The sequence below is a fragment of the Rhea americana genome, unplaced genomic scaffold, assembly GCF_003343005.1.
Source record: "Rhea americana isolate MKP2758 unplaced genomic scaffold, rheAme1 scaffold_514, whole genome shotgun sequence".
Classification (NCBI taxonomy): Eukaryota; Metazoa; Chordata; class Aves; order Rheiformes; family Rheidae; genus Rhea; species Rhea americana.
The window spans coordinates 97,609-110,588 of record NW_028186662.1 but is presented as its reverse complement, the minus strand read 5'-3'; the positions used below and the strand labels follow the sequence as shown (position 1 = coordinate 110,588).

The 12,980-nt window shown below is 57.6% G+C and overlaps 2 protein-coding genes across 8 annotated transcripts in view; one reads left to right on the top strand and one right to left on the bottom strand.

Annotated features, from left to right (window-relative positions):
* Window positions 1-5,192, top strand: part of CTSA (cathepsin A) — a 9,674-nt gene extending 4,482 nt beyond the window's left edge. Inside the window, exons 1-15 of one of the 4 annotated variants that reach the window (XM_085318041.1) lie at window positions 129-213; window positions 496-653; window positions 789-900; window positions 1,034-1,084; window positions 1,427-1,513; window positions 1,622-1,777; window positions 2,163-2,254; window positions 2,637-2,721; window positions 2,865-2,956; window positions 3,179-3,257; window positions 3,409-3,557; window positions 3,632-3,707; window positions 3,829-3,918; window positions 4,104-4,205; window positions 4,456-5,192. In XM_085318041.1, coding sequence (XP_085174167.1) covers window positions 496-653; window positions 789-900; window positions 1,034-1,084; window positions 1,427-1,513; window positions 1,622-1,777; window positions 2,163-2,254; window positions 2,637-2,721; window positions 2,865-2,956; window positions 3,179-3,257; window positions 3,409-3,557; window positions 3,632-3,707; window positions 3,829-3,918; window positions 4,104-4,205; window positions 4,456-4,539 — 1,413 coding nt within the window. In that variant the 5' untranslated portion in view covers window positions 129-213 and the 3' untranslated portion in view covers window positions 4,540-5,192. Of the gene's footprint in view, window positions 1-128; window positions 231-495; window positions 654-788; window positions 901-1,033; window positions 1,085-1,426; window positions 1,514-1,621; window positions 1,778-2,162; window positions 2,255-2,636; window positions 2,722-2,864; window positions 2,957-3,178; window positions 3,258-3,408; window positions 3,558-3,631; window positions 3,708-3,828; window positions 3,919-4,103; window positions 4,206-4,455 lie in introns of those variants that run through there. The other 3 variants (XM_085318042.1, XM_085318043.1, XM_085318040.1) reach the window with 3 other exon arrangements.
* Window positions 5,193-5,603: 411 nt separating this feature from the next.
* On the bottom strand, window positions 5,604-12,475 carry PLTP (phospholipid transfer protein). Of its 4 annotated transcripts, none has more exons than XM_085318037.1 (17): window positions 12,037-12,475; window positions 10,249-10,423; window positions 9,297-9,409; window positions 9,004-9,103; window positions 8,800-8,928; window positions 8,503-8,658; window positions 8,229-8,292; window positions 7,981-8,044; window positions 7,770-7,861; window positions 7,447-7,623; window positions 7,200-7,259; window positions 6,913-7,080; window positions 6,599-6,666; window positions 6,454-6,496; window positions 6,204-6,267; window positions 6,047-6,123; window positions 5,604-5,957 (listed from the first exon to the last, which is right to left on the bottom strand). In XM_085318037.1, exons 1-17 carry the CDS (start codon window positions 12,296-12,298, stop codon window positions 5,817-5,819), a joined length of 1,953 nt encoding a protein of 650 aa, XP_085174163.1. In that variant the 5' UTR covers window positions 12,299-12,475; the 3' UTR covers window positions 5,604-5,816. The 4 variants fall into 4 exon arrangements, with proteins under 4 accessions (XP_085174163.1, XP_085174165.1, XP_085174161.1 ...); XM_085318039.1 differs by having other exon boundaries at window positions 10,249-10,292; window positions 12,037-12,083; XM_085318035.1 differs by lacking the exon at window positions 12,037-12,475 and having other exon boundaries at window positions 10,249-11,855.
* Window positions 12,476-12,980: the final 505 nt, after the last annotated feature.

The following is a 12,980-nucleotide window of genomic DNA, read 5'->3' as shown; positions in this document are numbered from 1 at the left end:
GGCGGGGGTGCGCGTGCGAGCCCGCGCGCGTGCCCGGGTGCTGATTGGCTACCGTGAGTAAGCCCCGCCCCGTGACACGTGACCACTCAGAAGTCATATGGGCGCGAGTCACGTGCGGCTCCTGAGAGCCGCCTGCGGGAGCCGGACCCGAACCGGGGCCGGGCCGGGCCGGGGCCAGCGGGGGGGACTGGGACTACCGGGGCCGTGCTGAGGGTCGGTAGAGGGCTGAGGTCAGCCGGGACCGAGCCGGAACCGGGCTCAGCTGGGGACGCTGGGACCGGGACAAGGGTCAGCGGGGGAGCCGGGCCCAGCCCGGGACCGGGACCTGGGCAGCGGGGGGCCAGGCTGGGGCAGCCGGTGGTGGAGGGCCGGGCCTGGGGCAGCCGCAGGGCGCCAGTGGTTTCAGACTCGGGTTTGGTGGGGCTCAGCAGGCTGGGCCGTGTCAGGTCAGCGCAGCGTCCCTGAGCTCTCGTCCGTCTGCCCGTCCCTCTGCAGATGGGGCTGGTGCTGCTGTGCGCGCTGCTGCTGGGGCTGACCCACGCTGCCCCATCTGGCCACGAAGTCKCCTACCTGCCGGGGCTCCCTAAGCAGCCTTCATTCCGGCACTTCTCCGGCTACCTCRGTGTCGGGCCAGCCAAGCGCCTGCACTACTGGTACGTGGGGCTGCACTGGGACTGATGCCGTGCTGGTACCCCGGTGCCATACTGGAACACGGCGCTGTGCCCTGGGCACTGCCCTGGCTGGGCTGGGGCAGGGCGCTGGGCACTCACGGCTTTGCTCCCCTGCAGGTTTGTAGAAGCCCAGAGCAACCCACAGAGCAGCCCTCTGGTGCTGTGGCTGAACGGGGGCCCTGGCTGCAGCTCCATGGAGGGTTTCCTGAAGGAGCACGGTCCCTTCCTGGTAAGTGTTCGTGGCCGCTCCTGGCGTGCGGTCCAGGGCGCAGGGCCGGTCGGCTCCGCGGTGTGGGCTGTCCTGCTGGGGCTCACCCGGCTTGTGCCTGTTTCCTGTTAGTCACTGTGTTCTCCCTCCCCAGATCCAGCCGGATGGGGTCACTCTGAAATACAACGACTATGCCTGGAACAAGGTAGGGGCACAGCTTCTGGCCAGGAGCAGCTCTTCCTGCCAGGCCTGTGTGAGCATGTAGCATGTCCATCCACAGGCTGTTGGGGGAGAGGGTGGTCCAAGCCAGATTCTCCTGCTCTTTAAAGGGAGCTGAGCCTCCCATGGGCTTGTCTTCCTGACCTACCATCCACTCAGATGTGTGACTGGGGCAGGAACGTGGCTGTCCAGAGCAGRGCTAGGACAGGGTCAGGTTTCTATTAGTGCTGCCACAGGCAACAGTCAGCAGCTCTGTCCCCGATGGCTCTTGTGACAAGCCTCGAAGCAGGCTCTCCCTTGTTCTCCAGCTTTTTTACTCTCCCTGCAGATCGCCAACATGCTTTACCTGGAATCCCCTGTCGGAGTTGGCTTCTCCTACTCCGATGACAAGAAGTATGCCACGAATGACACTGAGGTGAGGGATCCAAGCTGCTGGGAGTGACCTGTCCGTTGCCTCCCTTGCTTCTGTGGCAATTGGGGGATCTTGCCATGCTGCTTGACCCCTGTTTCCTTTTGCTTGTAGGTTGCTCACAACAACTACTTGGCACTGAAGGAGTTCTTCCGCCTCTTCCCTGAGTACTCCAAGAACGAACTCTTCCTCACAGGAGAGAGCTATGGGGGAATCTACATCCCTACGCTGGCAGAGTGGGTGATGCAAGACCCCAGCCTCAACCTGAAGGTGAGTGGCTCTGCTACCTGCCTGGCTGGGGGCAGAGGGCTTGGCACCACCTCAAACTGGTGCTCTGCGACCTGTACCTGGGCSAGTGCCTGTGCTGGGACAGCACCAGGCTGCGCTGGCAGCTGTGAAAGACCCTCTCCTGGGCACAGGGCAGGTCTGGCCCTTTGGCCTTTCATCTTCCCCTGCAGCATTGGCAGCAGCTGCTGGTGGATGTGTCCCTGCTGCGTGGGACCAGTGGAAGAGTTCAAAGGCACCCTTGTCCTTTCCTGTTCCCTCCTGTGGCGTAAACAGTGTCACACCTGCTTCCTGCCTGAAGCTGTTGGCTCTGTGGCTGCCCTGTGGGGAGCTGGGAACACAACAGGGTTGTTTTCTTGTTGCCTTACAGGGAATTGCYGTGGGAAATGGCCTCTCCTCCTACGAGATTAATGATAACTCCCTGGTTTACTTCGCCTATTACCATGGCCTGCTGGGAACCCAGTAAGAGCTGTGTGAGCCTGGCTTGGTGGTGGTAGTGGGRGCACATTGCTGCTCGATAGAGCTGTCCCTATTGAGCAGGTTGGGGGGCACAGTGTGGGACAGGGGCATGGCCCCAGAGCTGGGCAGGACAGACTAGCCTTTTGGGGAACCTCCTGGTCTGACTTGGGCCAACCCTCAGGCTGTGAGGATGGCCCCTGTCCCAGGCAACTCTGATGGATGTGTTTATCCTTGATTTTTAGCCAGTGCCAAGGGCACCTGGCTGAGCTGTGCAGTGCAGCTGCTGGGCAGAAAGCCTGCAGAATGGCTGAGCTGCAGCAGCTGGCTTTGTGTTGATATTACCATCTGGACACTGCACTTCAGTCCTGCTGYTCTCTGTCCACAGGCTGTGGAAGGACTTGCAGGCCTTTTGCTGCTCCCAAGGGAAGTGCAACTTTCATGACAGCTCYAATCTGAACTGTACACTCAAGGTAAGGACAGTCAGAGGGATTTCCTAGCACTCACGCAGCTCAGGTGTCCATAGGCAGCACCCATCTTGCCTGGCTCTGGATGGATGACACAGTTCCTCAGGCATCCTGCTGAGTCCCCAAACCCTTCTTGTGGCTTGTTCCAGATGGAGGAAATGATTCAGATTGTGGAGGAGTCTGGCCTCAACATCTACAACCTCTATGCCCCATGTGCTGGTGGTGCCCCTGGAAGCCTAAGGTGGGAGCAGCTCCAAGAGGGTCAGGTCTTTGTGCCACAGGCTTGCTATGGTTTGCAGCATGTGTGGTCCCAGCTGGCAGAGGGACCTCCCTCTGGGCAAGACAGACCATGTGCAGCCGCTGTCTGGATACTCCTTTCCCCAGTGAGGAACRTGGGCTCTTTTCATGAGCCCTCATACCTCTGGATCTTTTAGCCCGTTTCATGTGCTTGTTCTCGCTGCAGGTAYGAGGACGACTATCTCATCACTCATGATCTGGGCAACTCCTTCATCCGGATGCCAACAAGGTTCTCCTGGCGGCAGGTGAGCCTGGACTCCTGCATCTTCTGGCTACAAGTATCCTGCTCTGCCTGGCATGCAGTGCCATCTGTGGGCMGGAATGGGGCAGAGAGCAGCTGCTCCAGTGGGGCAGGACAGAGGTGCTATTGCAGGAACCCTTCTGACTCTCTTRCAGAACCTGTTCCGGATGCCAGTTGTCCGGAAGAAGGTCCGAATGGACCCACCCTGCACCAACTCCACAGCCCCCAGTATGTATCTGAATTCCCCAGAGGTGAGGAAGGCTCTTCACATCTCTCCTGATGCTCCGGAGTGGCAGGTGTGCAGGTGAGCAGTCTCTGGGCTGGGCTGGACTACCAGGACCATGATCAGCTTGCATGACATGGGTTCTTCCTCCACAGCTTTGATGTGAACCGTGGCTACAAGCGCCTGTACATGCAGATGAATGAGCAATACTTAAAGCTGCTCGGAGCCATGGTGCGTGTGGGAGGAGTGGGCTTGGCCCTGGGCTATGCTGGGGGACCAGTGCTCCCATACAGGCCTCCTGCCTGGCCTGGGCTGTTGCCGTGCTCCATGTAACAGTCTTTGTGCTCTGCAGAAATACCGGATCCTGGTGTACAACGGGGATGTTGACATGGCCTGCAACTTCCTTGGGGATGAGTGGTTTGTGGATTCCCTATGCCAGAAGGTAAATGGCAGAACAGGGTCTGGGCCAGTCGGTCACCGGCCTAGAGGGGGCTCCAGGCTGCCCAGGCCAGCTGGGCACCAGTGCAGTTACTGATGAGAGCCCTGTGGAGGGGCTGGCGGCAGGGTGCTAGCTGTCTCCCTGGGGTGAYGAGGGCCTGGCACTGAGAGAGCTGCCTCTCATTCCAGGTGCAGGTGGCTCGCCGGCCCTGGCTCTACACTGAAGGAGATGAGAACCAGATCGGTGGCTTTGTGAAGGAATTCACCAACATCGCCTTCCTCACTGTCAAGGTAGGGCTGAGGGGAGTTTTAAGGAGCCAGGGCTTGCTGGTCACAGCATAGACAGGCATGCTGGTCACTGTTGCTGAGCTGGATTGAGTCCYTGAGGCTGCCCTGAGCCAGGAGTTGGCCAGGAATGCTCTAGAGGGTTGCAGTGAGAGCAGTGCTTGCTGTGCTGTGGGACAGCACAAGGTTTGAGGTATATGCAAGGCAGCTGCAGCCCCACAGCTGGCACTGACCTGTCTTCACCTGTTTCCTGCAGGGAGCTGGCCACATGGTGCCCACGGACCAACCACTTGCTGCCTTCACCATGTTCAGCCGCTTCATTAAGAATGAGCCTTTCTAGGAGCTGGCAAGGCAGTGCTTGGCAACTCTGGCTGTCCCTCATGGACTTGGGCCACCTCCTGCACAGCCAGTCCTCTCACTGCTTTTCAACTGCACCAGGACTCCCCTGTGCCATGAAACAAATCACTTCCTCCTGCAGCTGGTGGGGAACTCCTCCTTCAGCTCCTGGGGCCTTGTAGGACAGCACCTGGGTACCAGTGAACACTGTGGATGACTGGGCTTTCTAGGGTTTGGGGGGTGTGCAAGCTGTAGGGCAGGAGTCCAGAGGGCTCTGTCCTTGCCAGGTGAGAAATCATGTCCTTGCTGCAGTCTCTTCCTTGCAGTGGCTTCCTGTCTCACCTCCCTGTTGCTGGAGGCAATCACTTCCCTCCTGGGTTGGGAACAGTACCCACCACTTCCCCTCTGCTCTGTGGCCTGTGCATGCACAGAGCATGGGGCAGAGTCAAAAGCAACTGCTCTCTGTTAAGCAAGCACTGTTCACCCTCGTGGCTGTGGGCAGCTAGGCACTGCTCCAGCAGAGACTTTTTGTTCCCCTCAGAACTATTCCCACATCTGATCTCAGTGAAGGAGAATGAAGACAATACCTCTCTGCCCCACTCAGTGCCTGGAGCACATAGTGCTCTTGGGAACTTGCAATAAACTCTCTGAACAACATGGTTCTGCTCCTCACTAACTAGCTCCTTGCACCTGCCTGCTAGCCTGACTTTGCTTTCTGGTCCCAGCATCAGAAAGATGTCCTCTGAGGAGTATCTATTACTCACTGAGAAGCCAGCAGAGGTGAGTGCTGATGTGCTGTGCCAGGTGCTGGGGAGCCAGGGTCCATGATCTGTGTGCCCCTCCCCATTTCTGCAGGGGAGCACTGAGGCTTTCTGGAAACAAGCCACTTCCAAGTGCAGGGGAAAGTGCAGTTGCTCTGAGCCCCTCCGCTGCTGCTCTTAGCTGTGTCTAGCTCCTGGGTACTTACAGGCAGGGAAAGCAGTGCTTCTGCCTTGTTCCCCATCTCTCCTTGAGGGCTGGCAGCCACACAGTCTGGATTGTGCACACCCTCCAAGCAACAAGGCGGTATGGATCGGAGGTGACTGGTTTATTAGTGTAATGACATGGGGTGCAGCAGGGGTTCCCAGAGCAGCTGTCTCCACCTTGCTGCTGCCTACCAGGGCACAGATACCCTGCAGAATCTGCTAGTGATACCAGGGAAGCTGTTTCCTACCTACAGTCTATGGGTCCAGCCTGGGTTCTGTCCTCTGTCCAGGGTGGAAGAACAAGAAGAGAGAAGAGCTAGAGCTGGTGAGGGTCCACACTGGGCTCTTCAGGCTGTGGAGTGGGATGGGTTGGAGCTGTAGGGGCTGKGCGGTATTTCTCAATTACTTCCCGTAATCCTTTTGAGAAGTGGAGATCAGCTCCTATTGTGAGGAACCCCTGCAAAGAGAAAAGTATTAATGTAGAGCTAGATGTGGTCCTTGTGCTTGATGGAAGGGCCTGGAGCTGTCCCAATCCTGCTCACATACCGCATGGTTTGTGACCACCTCTTTGGTGAAGTCCATTCCTTCTGGCAGCGGGATCTGGACCCCCTTTTTTGTCCTCTCTGCAGGGAGGAAGAGATGCAGTGAAAACAGGTCCCACTGCCTCCAAGCCCAGCTGTGGGCAGGCAGCACCCACACTTACCATTAATGATGGGCATGATTGTCAGCTGCAGCAGGGTTTTCAGTGGGGCCTGCAGTGAGAACAGCTGTAGAGAGAGAAGCAAGGGTGAGTGCATGAGCAGCCAGAGCAGAGCTGCCTGCCAGGGCCAGACTGGGTAGGCCTGCATTTAGCACTGGGACAGCTATAAAGCTGTCTTGTGTGCAGCCCCTCCCCAGGCCTGCTCTGTGCTATGGGATAGGGTAGCTACAAAGAGATGGCACAGGGTTCTCACCGCTAGTGACTCTAGCGCAGAYTGCTTGGAGTAGATGCGGAACCTGCAGGGGAGAGAGCAGCGCATGAGCAGGAGGGGACCCTCCCTGCAGGCCTAGGTTGGGCCCTCCTCTGCTGCCTCTGCCAGGCTCCAGTGAAAGTGTTACCGTCTCAGGTCCAGTAGCACACGCAGAGCCTTCCCCTGCAGAAACACCTTCGCACTCARCTTTGTTTCCTATGGAGAGAGAAGGCCTTGTTACGCCTTGCCACCTGCAAGCAGGCAGCCTCTAGGCCAGCCTGGCTGCTCTTCCTGTTTCAGAGGCCCAGCTGCCCCTTTGCTTTGAGACACTAACACCATTCCCACAATGGGGTGAGAAATGCTCTGTGCCAGGGCAATGTTCCAGGGCTGTGGCACAGGGAACCCTAGGCCATGCACATCCTTCCCTCATCAGCTTGGGTCTAGGCCCCCAGCAGCACTCACCATGGCCATGCTGGAGAGCTGGACGGCAGGCCGGCCCATGGGCACCAGCGAGATGTTGAGGAAGGCTGAGACGGAGACARAGGTGCCTGAGGGTTTGATCACGCAGCGGGGGGGAGCTGACACCTGAAGCACCAGTCGCAGCGGAGCATCCACCACAGCAGGGCTCTGCTGGGAGAGCAGGTGAGTGTGTGCACACAGAGCAAGTTGGGCAGGACCATGCTCCAACACCAGGGGCATTGAGCTGAGTCCTTGTGACAACTCCCACCCTAGCAAGGTGCTTCTCTCACCAGCATAAAGATGGTTCCAAAAAATGTGGCTCTCAGCAAAACCTCTAGGTCTTTGGGCACCTGCAGGGAGGATGCACTGTTTGTGGTAATCTAGCAGTGGCTGCTGCTCCTAGACAGCACCTCACTGCTCGGCAGGCAGAGCCCAGCCCCCTTTTCTGGCCTGGCAGCATACCTCCCTTCCCTACCACCCCCACAGGGCCCCTGCCTGCAGAGCACTKCCTGTGCAAACCAAGAAGGTGCAGCTTACCTTCTCCCCTTCAAGCTCTATGGCCAGCACACCCGCCTGGAAGTACGAGTGCATAGCCGAGTCAAAGAAGTACTCGGAGAAGGCAACATAGACCATGCGTTCTGTCTCCTTGATCACCGGCTCCACCGCATGGTTCTCCAGTTCCTGGTTCTCTCTCCCACGGTAAAAGAACATGCCCTGGGTCGAGAGCATATGGAGACATTTCTGCAGCAGCAGCACAGTTCACCACACCCATGCTGTGGAGCCCAGCACACAGGGCTAGTACAGAGCTGCTCCCAAGGGGACTGTGAGAGGCAGGGCAGGACAGGACCCTCAGTGCTCACCTTGAAGTCTAGGTCAAGGGTATCCATGGAGACCACAGGATCCCGCAGGAGGGAGTAGTCAATCCCAAGGTGCTCATCCACATAGTTCCTCACTGCCAAAGAWGATGTGCTGTCATGGCAAAGGCTGTAGGACCTCCTGTGGACCTATGCTCTACTCTGCCCTACCACAGGTGAGCTGGATTTGCTCCCTTTCACCTGAGGCAACACTCACCTGGCACTGTGTCCAGCACAGAGTTTAGCAGCACCAAGCTAGCATGGTTCAGGGATGGGCAGATCTGAAAGGGAATGGCTGGGCTAGGAGCAGGAGATCACTTGCCAGTGAGGTCCTGATGAGGACCTGATCCCTCCTCCATCATCTTAGAGATCAACGAGATGCCCCTTCTGCTGCTAGGGCTAGGGCAGAGTAGGGAGGGGTTTCCCATCTGCTGTGTGGCATATGCTCTTCGTTCACAGCTATACCTGCTGGCTGAGGAGGAAGCGCATTCCTGTGATGATGAAAGTGCTCAGGAACTCATAAACCTTCCTGCAGGGACAGAGCAAAAACTCTATAGCAGCCTTCCTTGCCCAGTGCGGCTCCAGCCCTGTTCCTCTATCCCAACCAATTTCTTGCAGGGAGACAGCAGTCTGGGCCAGGAAGTCCCACAGGCAGCCAAGAGTGGGGCAAAGGGAGCATGGCATGGGCAGAGCTGGCCCAGAAGGCCGGATGCAGCTGCCAAGGTGAGGGCAGGTGTACCTGAGTGTGCCTGAGAAGCCAGCATGCATTCTGGCGATGGAGGCATTGCAGGACATGTTAGAGATCTTGAGACGCCCGGTCTCATCCTTGGAGAGCTGCAGCACCGTGTAGATGTGAACACCATCAGCAGAGGCATTGATGGAACCGATGTCATAGCTGGAAGCAAGGGGAGCAAGTTATAGGAGCACACACCTCCCACCCACTCCAAGGGAGAACAGCAAAGCACTTGAGTAGGATCCATGGCCCAGCCACTGAGGGTAAGGCTGATGTCCTGCAGAGCAGGAGGTGGTAACTCACAAGAACCAGTAGAGCAGCTGTCGTCGGAAGCGCAGGCTGATGGACGCGTTGTTGATGTTGAAGACGAGGTGTTGCTGAGGCTGGAAGTGCAGGTCAGAAAATGGCAGCTGCAAGTCTGACACCTTGACCCTGCAGGGGACAGGCATGGAGATGGTCAGTCCTGACTGGGAGAGCAGCTGTGCCTAGGGAGGGGGCACCACTCACTGGCTGATGTTGTAGTGGAACTGCCCCTCCTTCCCATGGAGGTCTGACACAGTGATGTTCTCCAGCTCCTGCTCCACGAAGCGCAGTCCCTCCTGCTTTACTGTAAAGCAAAGTCTGGGCTGACCACAGACATGCTATGCCTGCATAGCATCACTCAGCCASTACCCTGACTCCTTTAGAGCAGCCCATGTGTGAGCAGTGTGACCTGGGGTGCCAGAGGCCGATCCCAGGATTAGCATCCCAGCCTGCCTCTTACTCAGGCCCCAGCAGCAGGATCCTGGCCAGCCTCTTACCCAAGTCCAAGCCTTTGGAGGTGATCCGGATTTTGCAGCCAGGAGGGTTGTGCAAGGCTGTGACCAACCAGGGCAGGAGGAGCAGGAGGAGGCTGCTGGCAGCCATCTCATACCTAGAGGTAAAAAGCAGGGTCAGCACAGGCTAGCCCATGTGGGACACCTGACCACCTGGGAAGGGACACAGCTCCTGATCCAACCTTCCCACAGCACTGTGGCAACCTAAGCAGGGGATGGCCCCAAGAAACACCTGATGGCCCTGCTGGCACCCTAGGTCTGGGCAGGTTGGCATTTCCCCCAAACTCCACCATGCTGCACAGGTCCATATCACCTGAATCCCCATGCAACAGCAGCCCACAAGCAGGACAGTCCCATCTGCTCAGAGTGCTGCCTGCAGAGCTCCCAGCACAGACCCTATGGGGCCCAGTGTCTCACATCCCACTGGGAACACGTGCACCAATCTGCTCTCACTGGCACCAGCATCCTCCTATCCTGCCCTGAATACACTGTCCCCAAAGCTACGCAGCCAGGAATGAGCCCAGCACACACTGTTGCAGGGAGAAACCCCAGCAGTGCTCAGAGAAGAAAGCCCTCTCCTGTGGGGCAGTCCCAGAGCCCTCCCAGCCATTCAGGGCACCTCCAGACTGGACCCCCCATGGAGATGTGCTGCCTGCCAAACGGCCCCACAGAGCTTGCTGAATGAGCTGGTTGCTCGGCTGAGACAGCAACTGGAGCCTCCCTGTCCAGCACAAACAGGCTGAGCTACCCACGGGACTGCAGGGACAGTGCTGGGCTTCCTCCCCCAGCGTTTTCCCCCAGTTCCCTGTAAGGAAGATGACAGACCCCCCGCCTCCCCCAGCAGGGCCCAGTGGCGCCATCATTCCCTGAGGGCTGTGCCTGGGCTGGGAAAGGGGGGAGCTCGCCTACACAATGCCGGTTCAGTTTAGATACTTACAGCGTGCTGGGGGACTTGTCCTTGGCTTTCTTGGTGTGGGGAAGCTGAATCACGTGAAGGGAAGGGAGAGAGGGAGGGAAGAAGAACACCAGTAGCTCCAGGAGTTTCTCTTGAGCTGGCTGAGGTTCTCTGCCTTTATATATCCCACCAGCTGCCACTCCTTGTGAGCCCACAGCTGGGAGGAGACACAGCAGGACTGGGAGGATGTAGGTCTCAGGCACGCTAGGCCCTGCATAGCTGATCCCCCCTGGCTGTCTGCCAGCACAGGCAAAAAGAYGGCGGGCTGTACGGACACCCAGTCTCGGGGCTGAACGCACAACCTTCCTCTCCCACCCACAAACACAACGGCCCAGTGTAAGTGTGCAACACACTGAGTCCTGCACAGACAGACACACATCCTGCTCCTTTGCATGCCAAGACAGCCCTTGTGTGGGGCAAGCCAAGCAAATGGGGCCTGAGGGAGTCATCGTTTGGGGGCAGCATCCCTTCTGCATACTGCATAACAAAGAAGCCAGTGCTGGTGCTAGGCTCCCCCCGGCCGTACTCTCTGCCAGCTTCAGACCTGCTGGCAGGGGGATGCTTTAGGGCTGGACCAGAACATAGGTCCCTTAACCTTGGGCCAGAGGTTCTGATAGAGGCTGTTTTGTGCCTATTTTTGATATAAGCTCCAATTGGAGAAGTTGTCTGAGATTGCCAGATTCTGAGAGCTACTCTGGCACCTGCTGCCCAGGTTTTTGGCACAAACCTGGCAGCTTAGTGTCTCCTGGGATCTCTGGAACTTGCCTCTCTGCCCGTACTTGCCTCTGCTTGCTCCAGGCAGCTTTGACGTGCTGAGGCTCTCAGCGTCATGAGTAGCAGTTGCTACGTGACTCAAGTGATGCCCACTTTCCCATCCTGCTGCTGCCCCAGCAAGCAGCAATCACCAAAGAACGCCATCAGTCTGGAAAAAGCTCCTTGCACTGGGGCTTCCTTCAAAGGCTCAGGAGGTCTTTGTCAGACACAGCTGCACAGATGCAATAACATCACTTGTCCCGGGAGAGYGTGAAGTTCTGCCCCTTACCAGCTCCTTTAGCCTGCTTGCTCCATACAATAAGGCTTTATGCATTTTATCTGTGAAGCCCTAGACAAACCTATCTGTGACCCCTCTGTTCCCCCCAAAACCTGTGCAAAAAGGAACTAATCTGAGCCAATGCTTTGTTCTCTGGGTGATTATCTATGCTCTAAGGCAGTAAGTACAGAGCTGGACTGCGTGGGGCTTGTGCTCTGAAAGCAGGGAGACTTAGGAGACTTAGTGCTTACACAGCACTTATCCCTTCCAAACTGCTTTGCTAGCATTAACTAATTAAACTGACCCCAGCGCTCTCAGTGCAGAGGGCAGGACTTCTGCAGACAAGTGAGCAGATTAGGTCACCGTCCAGGAAGAAGGAAAGCCCCTTGAAAAGCTATGCAGAAAAGGTGTTCAAGAGGCAAAGGGCAAGAAAAGCCCCTTAAGTTTTTGAGTAACTGCCCCCCATCTGCTGTTGTCCTATATCCACAGAAGTTTGCAAGCCAGTAGTGGCCTTCACCTGCTGAGCCCAGTGGGTCCCAGCTCAGAGCTTCTGACAGCAGAGAGGGTGGCTGCAGTTGACAGCTGCACCTTTCCACGGAGCACAGTACATGCCTCTGCGCAAGTACATCCCCCAATTTGCCTTTGTTTAGTTTGAGAGCATATCAAAGACTCCTTTAACTCCATCCCAAAATTGGCCCACCTCCAGCACCTCTGCCAGAGGGCAGAACTGAAATAATTACCCCAAGAATGCATCTCCTTTTTCTCATTCTGCGTTATTCTTAAGTCTGTGTCGAGCTGGATGCAAATTGCTCCTGTCATGCTGCAAGTACAAAGTCCTCTTGTGCAGTCAGGGCTCCCCTGCCCTGGATGTAGCAGAGACATTTGTAACCTAGCGATGGTGCGGTCAGGGAGGATGCAACTGGTGGATGAAGGCATACCAGCACGATATATCCCGATGCTCCCCATTGCCAGGTCAGAGCTCCAGCCCAGCTGTGGAAGCATACCTAAGCACTAGCTCCAATGGCTCACATGGAAAGTAAGTCAGCTCTGCGTTCCCTGCTTCCTCTCACTTGTCTGCCATTCCTGTGGCAGTAACTACTGATATCAAGGAAGGGGAGCAATCCTAAAACAACCTGTAGACGGCTGCCTCCTTGCTAGCGCCTGACTCCCCCTGAAAAAGGCAGCACTGTGTTTTCACATGCTCACTCGCAGCTAGTGTGACTGATGAGGTGGGCAGGCACTCGCGCCGTTCAGTTCGTATGTGCAGTCACCTCAGTGGCAGTTACCCTACGCGGCACAGTAACGGCACGCAGAAATTACAGCCTGGGCGCACGTGGGACACGCAGCAGCAGAACCGCTTCTGAGCCGCTGGAGCCTGACCCGCGGTGCCACACAACAAATAAAGCAGTGGGTGCGCAGGCACAAGGTGCAAGCACAGGCTCCAGAACAGAGGCGCTCCTGTCCACAGGCGCGGGAGGAGGCCGGGCGCGGCGGCAGAGCCCTGCTTCGGGGCACCCGCCCAGGGCCCGGCCCGGCCCGGCCGCTGCCGCACTTCAAAGGCTCTTTGGCGGCGGCCGCGCCCGGGCCGTGAGGGGAACCGCCCGCGGCGGGGCAGGCGGGCCGCAATGACAGGCTGCGCGGCCCAAAATAGCGCGGCGTGGCGCGGCCCGCCCGGGACGGCGGC